The following is a 10,072-nucleotide window of genomic DNA, read 5'->3' as shown; positions in this document are numbered from 1 at the left end:
GTAGCTACAATTCTATGAGGTCCCAATACATCATGACTACACGACTACGAGCCATGAGGTTACGAGACTACACGCCTACGAATCTTAAAGTTTACGAGACTGCAAGGCTACAGAGCTACGAAGCTTCTAGAACACAAGTTTATGTGACTGCGAGGATACAGGACTTCAAGTCTGCATGAGTTCTTGACTACGAAGCTACTCGTCTACAAGGCTCCAATTACCGTATCTTTCTTCGACGGAATTTTCTCTTTTGCTCCAACTGCACCATCAGCTTTATGTTATAAGATTACAAGGCTACTTGCTTACGTAGCTTCAAGTCTACGAGGCTCCAATGCATCTTGACTGCGAGACTACGAGACTATACGATTGCAAATCCTCAAGGTTACGTGATCTCGAGGCTATAGGTCTATGAAGCTTACAGAACGCATGGTTACGAGACTGCCTGACTAATTGGCCGCATGGCTACGAAACTTCATGTCTCTAACTGACTAAAATAGCACCATTCAGTGGTGAGAGTTAATTTATCTCATGCAAAGGTACTTGTTGCAAGTAGTTCCGCTTTTCAACAACAGATATCGCCACATGTTGCTTACAGATAAATAAAATTTATTTCTTTTATGTAGGATGCAGGATGCTCACTAACGACCGCAAAAGAAGCACGGCTTCGGAAGTCACCAAGGAGAAGGAAATTCGTCTTGTACGTTAGTGCTTCACAGATGACTCATGGTATATTACTAGACTGAGTAATAATATTTTTTTTTATTTCCACCTCATTAAAAAATATTGCAAGTGACGATTTAGTAGCCGAAAATCACTAATTAAATGTAACTTTGAATAAAATGACATGTCTCATTAAGAGTAAAACTCCTTCATGGAGAGATCGGATAGATTTTTTTTTTGTTTTAAATTTTTTATTAATTTATTTTTATTTTTTTTTTTATTTTATGATATCAAAGAAAATGTTTGGTGGTTTTCTCCGTGTGCGCCCGATAATTCTTGTCAATATTATGTCGGTTTTCTCCGTGTGCTCCTAATTATACTTGTCAATATTATGATGGTTTTTCTCCGTGTGCTCCTGATTATTCTTATCAAAATAATGATGGTTTTTCTCCGTGTGCTCCCGATAATTCTTGTCAATATTATGATTGTTTTTCACCGTGTGCTACCGATAATTCTTGTCAATATTATGATGGTTTTTCTCCATGTGCTCCTGATTATTCCTGTCAATATTATGAAGGTTTTTTCCGTGTGCTCCTGATTATTCTTGTCAATATTATGAAGGTTTTTTCCGTGTGCTTGCGATCATTCCTGTGGTTTCTCCAAGTGCTTCTGGTTATTTCTGAGAAACCGATCTCTCCATGAAGGAGTTTTACTCTTAATGAGACATGTCATTTTATTCAAAGTTACATTTAATTAGTGATTTTCGGCTACTAAATCGTCACTTGCAATATTTTTTAATGAGGTGGAAAAAAAAGAAATATTATTACTCAGTCTAGTAATATACCATGAGTCATCTGTGAAGCACTAACGTACAAGACGAATTTCCTTCTCCTTGGTGACTTCCGAAGCCGTGCTTCTTTTGCGGTCGTTAGTGAGCATCCTGCATCCTACATAAAAGAAATAAATTTTATTTATCTGTAAGCAACATGTGGCGATATCTGTTGTTGAAAAGCGGAACTACTTGCAACAAGTACCTTTGCATGAGATAAATTAACTCTCACCACTGAATGGTGCTATTTTAGTCAGTTAGAGACATGAAGTTTCGTAGCCATGCGGCCAATTAGTCAGGCAGTCTCGTAACCATGCGTTCTGTAAGCTTCATAGACCTATAGCCTCGAGATCACGTAACCTTGAGGATTTGCAATCGTATAGTCTCGTAGTCTCGCAGTCAAGATGCATTGGAGCCTCGTAGACTTGAAGCTACGTAAGCAAGTAGCCTTGTAATCTTATAACATAAAGCTGATGGTGCAGTTGGAGCAAAAGAGAAAATTCCGTCGAAGAAAGATACGGTAATTGGAGCCTTGTAGACGAGTAGCTTCGTAGTCAAGAACTCATGCAGACTTGAAGTCCTGTATCCTCGCAGTCACATAAACTTGTGTTCTAGAAGCTTCGTAGCTCTGTAGCCTTGCAGTCTCGTAAACTTTAAGATTCGTAGGCGTGTAGTCTCGTAACCTCATGGCTCGTAGTCGTGTAGTCATGATGTATTGGGACCTCATAGAATTGTAGCTACGTAAGCAAGTAGCCTTGTAATCTTATAACACAATTCTGATGGAGCAGTTGGAGCTTTAAACACTCGAAGGTAGTTGGTGGAGTCTTGTAGACTCGTAGAATTGAAGCTTTGTATCCAAGTTTTCTTGTAGCCATGTCGTCTTGCATTTATTTGGAGCCGAGTAGACTTGTATCCTTGTAGCTTCATAGTCATGTTTTTACGTAGCCACGCGGTATTTTAGCCATGCAGACTCGCCGCAGCCATGTATAAGTCATAACCAGCTAGATCCTTTTAGACTCGTAGCCTTGAGACCTCATAGTCTCTTACAGCCATATGCAGAGGTCATCCTTTACTTTAACTTTAAGGGATACTTCATGAAGGGAGGCGCCGTCCTTATAGTTTAAGTATCGTGCAGAGTCGCTTGAAGTACAGCCCGTTCCTTTACTTTATAAAGTGAAGGTTCGCCTCTTACTAAATTGCGAGTGAGGCCGATCGTGTCCGAAGTTAACCGAACTTCCGTGACGTCACGAATACGTCATGGTTAACAGCCAATAGGAACTGACCCACGATTGACTTGTTTACTTTTTTGATAACACGTTGATTGTAGTTGGTTTGTATTTGTTAGATTTATATTCAAATCTACCTTGAGAATACATCATGACGTCCTCTCAAAAATCCGAGCGATTTTCATCTATCGAACGAAGCATTTTGTTAGGGCTTGTTCGTTCCTGGGCACATGTCATCGAATGTAAGAAGACAGACTTCAGCAACTTGGCTGCCAAGAAAGATGCCTGGGCGCGAATTGAATGCGAGTTCAATTCCCAACCTGATGTCATCAAGGTACGTTATTTGCATTATCATATTGAAGTAAATCCATGTGATAGTTATTCTTATATATATATTACAATATAATTTGGTTTAGATATATATTAGGAAAAAAAAGATCGCTAAATGATTGTTCTTAACCATCAGTGACAGGTTATTTGTTATACAAAATAAGTAGTTTTCTCTATTGGTGTGCAGAACAAACTATGGACTCAACAGCTGGCTGAGCACCTAAATAAATACAAGTTGTTTTAATTTTGATTATTTTCTTACCACCAAACATTGATTTATACTTTATAGACAGAACCATCTTTTTAACTTAATGTGTGTACATTTAGCACTACATTTGTAATTCGCATATAATAATTATATCACAGCTAAATTAATTTTAACTTGCAGCGCTCCAGTGCCCAGCTGAAGAAATGCTGGGAAAATGTCAAGACCAAGCAGAAGAAAGCCCTTGCTCTTGCCACAAGACAGCGAATGGCAACTGGTGGAGGACCTTTTGTTAAAGATCCTCCCACAGATCCTGAGCTGGAAATAGCATTGGGCGGTGTGTTGCATTGTGTGGATGATGCTGTAGACTGTGACATGACTTTTCCTTCAGAAGCTTCATCTTCTGTAGAAATTGTGATGCCACAGTCTAACAATACTGGCTCTGGTGCACTCAGTACTGGCAGCTTACTTGTGAATGCATCACAAGAAGAACCTCATAGTATTGTTCTACCAACACCTGTTTCTGGTTTTCGTGCTAGAAATAAACCAGCAATTGATGTGGAGGTGGAGCGCAGGTTTTTAAACCTTGAGCGAGCCGACAAGCGTGCACGGAGAGTTCTCGCAATGCAACAGGCTGAGCACAGGCTTAAGTTGAGAGCAAGTAAGGCAATGGCAGAGGCAGAAGAGCAGCGCCTTGCAAACGAGCAGGCAGAAGCGGCTCGAGCAGTGGAAGCTGAGAAACGAGCTATTAAATTTGAGCTCATGGCAGAACAGCGTAGGGCTGAGCTGCACGCACAGCAAATGCGACACGCTGACGAGCTACATAAGCTGCGCATCAAGATCCTCACGGAAGCAAATGATGTAGTGTTTTAAAAACAATTTTTTTTTTTTGTTTTTAAGATACTGCATTGTTTGCTTCGCATTAACATGGTAATAGGCCTCCTGGGGAACTCGCCATTTAAAATAAAGAGTAACGAGTTGAGTGTTATACCTCCAGATGTTTACCACACGTGGTAGACATCTAAGGTGATTTGGAAACTGGCACAGTCAGGTAAGTATCGTCTTGTTCCAATTATGCTAAATGTGCATGCCAATATTTTTTAATGGTAAAAAAGTGTCCTTTAGCTTCTCTTACTGATCTATTTCAATTAAAGTTATCTGTGACACTACTTGCAATGTGTGGTTGCAAATGTCTCCTGTACACCTTATAAATTGGGTATTGTTCTTATTTATTACAAAGTGAAATTTTTGGTGTCTATATAATTCATTTTATTTACCAAATTAGGTCAATTTGTAGCATCATTGCTACTAAATATTAATCTGGGGTAAATCTGGGTCATATTCTTTATTCCAGAAATGATTTCCAATTATATTCTAAGCACACTACTTATTTTTAATAAAGATAATCAAATATAACTAACCATCAATACAAATTGTTTATGCATAAATAAACTTAGTTTTTACTTTCTCTCCAATTACGTAGCATTTAGTGTGTAGTCAAAATCACCCTTGCAACAATTTACCTAAGTGATGACTGCATAATATCCAAAAACATCCTTACAATTGTTTTTCTGCAGTAAAACAAGGTTGCTGGTAAAACAATCAGCTATTCACAATAACTGGTTATACAGTTAAGACATATCCTATTAAAATTCATAACACAGTTTACAAGGAATAGTAAACCTAGCCATACAGAAAATGTAGTACTCATAGGTGAACTTATGGGCATTGAATTAGGATTCATAAATGGTTCACAAGGAGTATGAAGCTAAATTGGATGACATAATTTAGGACTGGTTCACAATATGGTAATTTTTGTAGAGAAGCAGCTTCTGGGAAATAAGGGTAATACCTACTTATGTAAAAGGTTTATAAAGTTAAGTCAGAAACATTAATAATAAGTATTTAATATGTAAGTAATACTTTAATATGTAATAATATGAGTAACCTAATCAACCTTTCACTTATTACTTGTCTTACTTCCCAGAAGCCACTTTTCTGTAAATTTCATTTAAAACATTGTGATGTGGCATATGGAATGTTTTGAAAAATGTTAATTTTAAATGCATACTAGTGAGAACTTATTAGACATTATAAATACACAACAAAATACTCTACTCTGGGTTAAGAACTCATCTGATGTGTAGAAGGAATTAAATTATTATTTTTTTTATAATTTATCATCAGCTGAATTACTTGATGGTACTGTATGCATTAATGTCAGTAAATATTCTGCATGTTCAGTTTCATAACTAAACAAAGGCTTTAGCTCATTCCAATTTTATTAAAAGTTTAAACACAAAAAACAACAAAATACATAATAGTTCCAAATTTTATTTAAGAATTTTACTTTCTACACATTACTCTTTGTAAAAGTGAATGATTTAAAATGAAATTTTAATTCCTGAATATATCTTGTGAGACAATAAGCTAATACAGAGAAGTATCGAAAGATAATCATGTAACTTCCATATTCAGGTATTATTGTGTAAATGTAGGAATTAACAAGACTGATCATGTTTTAAAGCATCTTTGAATGTATAATGCAGCAAGGTTAAAATTCCTTGTGCTACAAACACATTCATTCTAGGAATACCTTTAAGAAGCATAGATACACAATAAGTAGCAAAAATGAAACAAAAAAGGCACTACTTACCTGTCTGTGCCAGTTTCCAAATCACCTTGGATATCTACCACAAGTGTTAGACCCTAGAGGTCTACCATGGGTGGTAAACATCCGGAGGTACAGCACTCAACTCGTTACTCTTTATTTTACATGGCGAGTTCCCCAGGAGGCCTATTACCATGTCACTACAAAGCAAACAACGCATTATATTAAAAATAACTTAAGGAATTATGTTTAAAACTAGCTGCCCGACCCGGCTTCGCACGGCTATACTAATGGAAAAAAATTAAGCCACAGCTCCCATTTACAGTAATTGTAAAAAAAATTCAGTGAAAATTTATTACAATGCTGTATAATGTACCGGAGAGAAAATGAATAGCACCGATGGTTTCCCGACTCGTGCACGCAACGTACAACTGATGTACCCGTACTTCGCTACGGCAGTCTACAGGCAGATCACTCTTGCGCCACTCATTATACATGCCCCTCCTTGTGGGTACACCACTGCCGCGCGATGCCCGTTGCCATGGAGATGCAGAAGGCATCAACAATGCAAAATCTTGTTCTCATGCAGACAAAGTACCCACTGTTTCCTGGTTTTAACCACCCATGGGATCTAATTTTCGGAAAATGTCATCCTGCGTAACATAAGGAACATTACTGTGAAGTTTCAAGTCTGTAAAATGTATATACTTGAAAAAAAAATGTTAATAAAAAAATCAAATTAAACACAGAGAGAGGAAAAAAAACAATAGTTTAGGTTTGTGATTTAAAGTGATAAAAAGTATTTAAATACTAAAAAACTCTTATGACGGTACTGATTGCTTCGTTGTTAATATCACACGGGTGTTTTTTACTTGTATGGGAAAATTAAGAATGATAAGGCATCTAGTGCGTGGCAACAATGTTAATATGCAATAGGAAATAAACTTCTAGCGCCTGCGGCATTGTCAACACACACTTCGTACGTGTACTGCATGTTGTATCTAACCCCCTCCAACACATTTGATTCTAAATTGGACTTTTAGTAAGAATCCCTAATGTTATTGATAATATAATATAATATAGCCTATAGCCTTCCTCAATAAATGTACTATCCAACACTGAAATAATTTTTCAATTCGGACCAGTGGTTCCTGAGATTAGCGCGTCCAAACAAACAAACTCTTCAGTTTTATAATATTAGTATAGATTCTACGCCGTTTGCTTTTGTGATTACATGTTGATTAAAAAATAACATTGGTGGTAAGACAGGGTTTTCAATCTACTCAAAATAAATCAACGAAATTCAGAAAAAGTTTCGCTGAATAAAATCTGCACGCACTTCAACTCCACGATTATTTCGTGGTGCCGCATTTGCAACAGGAACAGCAGGCATGAAGTGCTCCTCGTCAGCTGGAGGAGGTGGCAGTGGCTCACCACGTGCAACAGCTATATTATGCAAAACAGCACATGCAGCGATGACCCTGCTGGTAGTATGGAGACTTGAGCGTAGCTTGTGTCCCAAGCATGAGAACCTCCGCTTCCATACTCCAAACAGTCTTTCTACTGTATTCCGGGTCCGCTTGTGGGCTACATTGTAGCGAGTTTCCTCAACTGTATTTGGCACCAGTATTGGAGTAAAAAGAAAATGCAGTTGAGGATAGCCATTGTCTCCCAGCAGTACTCCTGGCAGAACTCTATTTTCAAAACGAGTCATCACCCGGCTGTTGCTGAAAATCCTTGAGTCATGTGTACTGCCAGGCCACCTTGTCACAATATCAAGAATCTCAAGGTTAGGACCTGAGACAACCTATAAAAAAAATGGACAAACACCATATTTGCATACTGTTAAAATTGCAAGTAAATACCAGTTTCAAAAAACTGTCATAGATATTTATTATCATCGTTCCATCTTTTTTCAATAACAGTACTATAATAAATATCTCAGAAAACATACCTGAACATTGAGAGACATGTAACCCTTCCTATTACGGTAGAGTTCTGCAAACTGGCCACCAGGGCTTCTAATGCCAATGTGAGTGCAGTCTATGCACCCAGTTACACCAGGAAAGCCACCATTTACATAGAACTGCCTATGGTATTCTTGAAGTTGCTGCCGTCCAGGAAAATAAACATACTCCAAAAGGTGCTCGGCCAATTGTGCAGAAACAACCTATTACAAAGTTACCAGATTAGTCAGTTTTTTTTCAAAAAGTAGGTATATATATTCCACTACTTAAATATAGGTAAAACTTAAGTCCCTGCAAAAATAAAATAATAAAATAAAGGCTGAGTAAGAAACTAACTTAGGTTAGGTACGATATGTTACAAATGCTTTGAAATTGAAATAAGAGATAATGGCAGTCTAGGCTAGGTAGGCTTTATTATAAATACAATTAGTAGGTTAGGTTAGCTAATTTAAATATACTATAAACTACTGAGGATGGTTATTTAAGTCTAGCAAGATATTGTTTAAATCAGTAATCAACTAGGCTTTCTAATGTAAACAATTAACGGTAATTTCTCTGAAACTATTAGGTATTTCTTATGTCAGGATTTTGAAAAATATAGAGGAGTTTTAATAGCACTAAATTACATTTGTTTGACATTTTAATCTTTTTTTTTTTTTTTTTTTAAAGAAAACGGGGTTAAACTAGAATTTTACCAAAATTCATTAAACTACTCACATAAAATTATCTTACATGTGTTAACATTGCATTACCTTTACAATCCTTGACACTGTTGCTTGATTGACATGGCATAGGTCACCACATACATTCTGCAAGGGAAACACATGAGATTACTCATACTGTACATAAAAAAAAAGTAATTGTACAAAGTAGTGGCTTCAGGAAAACTAGATGAACAATAAGGTTTTTTGGAATTAATAAATCACATCGATTAAATTAATATATCTTTCACTACTTTTTAAAAATATTATTACAATAGCTGACACAACCTACCTTTTATTAATATACATAATTATTATCCAGCAAATCTACTCCGCCAAATTACCCATTGAGTTAAAATTTAATTGGGCAATTAAACACACACTAAAATAATGTTGTATGTACATACCTGAAAACTATTGCTGCCATAAAATCGCAAGGCTATTACAACTTTAAGAACTGGTGGCAATGGCAATCCTCTCCTATCATTGTTGTCGGCAGCAACAAGAGGCACAATAGTGTCCATCACAATCTGTTTAGAAAATCGAAAACGTTTGACGAATTCGATGTCGGAGAAGAATTCGCAAGGATTTTGACCATCACGTAAATACCGTCGGGGATGATGGTTTTCTCTATTTTCGACCCGTTGAATAAAATCTAAATATTCTTCGTCAAACAATCTCGGGTCATCCATCAGAGCAAATATAAACTCACACAGTACTTTATTTACTCTAAGAACACACAATAATGTTTAGAAATCACTTACGAAACGGCTATTTTCTAGTAAATAAAGTAAGCACTTCAAAATGTAAACAAAGATGGTCTGGGTGGATATGGGATAAGTTGTTTTAACACTAGAATATTTAAAAGAGCCGCATATGCAACAAAACTCTTCCTACACATTCATTTTAAATAATTATCATTATTTACAAGCAGCGCAAGCCCAATTCCTCTTTATATTACAGTAGAAGTTTAATTAAATGAGTTATTTTTTTCAAATAATGACCGCCATCTTAATTTAGGGTCCCTTAAGGCTCGGATCGGGCGGCCTAAAGTATGACAGCTTCCTTCACTTGAAATCTAGGGTGCCGTGATGAAGTGAAGTAGAAGGGAGGTTCTTGCACGGTACTTAGGGCCACTTTTTGCGTTTGAGGGACCCTTAAAGATAAAGTGAGATCTCTGCATATGGCTGTTAGACTCGTAGCATTCTAGCCAAATATCATTGGCGCTGATGAAACAAAAAGCTGTTGGAGCAATTGGAGCCTTTTGGAGCCTTCGATGTATGTAGCTGTATCAAAACAACATCACTGCAGATACTGTAGCAAGGTGTTTACCTTGATAAAGAATGCTGAACGGTATGAGAAGAATGATTGTGTTAAAAACCCACTACGCAAAATGTTAAGCTGTAATCGGTGTATCAGGTTGTTAACACGAATTGACGGATTAAAAATACATGGTAGAACATGTAAAGCCAAGCCTACTTACGTCATAGATCACATCGATGGATCCACTAGACTAAAGAATACAACAATAATTTTTCCTTGA

The 10,072-nt window shown here is 36.8% G+C and overlaps 1 protein-coding gene across 1 annotated transcript; it reads right to left on the bottom strand.

The window, feature by feature from the left end:
• Window positions 1–3,657: 3,657 nt before the first annotated feature.
• Window positions 3,658–9,724, bottom strand: LOC134534806 (putative nuclease HARBI1). Its single transcript, XM_063373400.1, has 4 exons — window positions 8,937–9,724; window positions 8,581–8,637; window positions 7,816–8,031; window positions 3,658–7,668 (listed from the first exon to the last, which is right to left on the bottom strand). Exons 1-4 carry the CDS (start codon window positions 9,219–9,221, stop codon window positions 7,165–7,167), a joined length of 1,062 nt encoding a protein of 353 aa, XP_063229470.1. The 5' UTR covers window positions 9,222–9,724; the 3' UTR covers window positions 3,658–7,164.
• Between the last annotated feature and the right edge of the window lie 348 nt (window positions 9,725–10,072).

Source organism: Bacillus rossius, chromosome 8, assembly GCF_032445375.1.
Source record: "Bacillus rossius redtenbacheri isolate Brsri chromosome 8, Brsri_v3, whole genome shotgun sequence".
NCBI lineage: Eukaryota > Metazoa > Arthropoda > Insecta > Phasmatodea > Bacillidae > Bacillus > Bacillus rossius.
The sequence above is the reverse complement of the archived record's forward strand: the minus strand, read 5'-3'. Positions and strand labels throughout refer to the sequence as shown.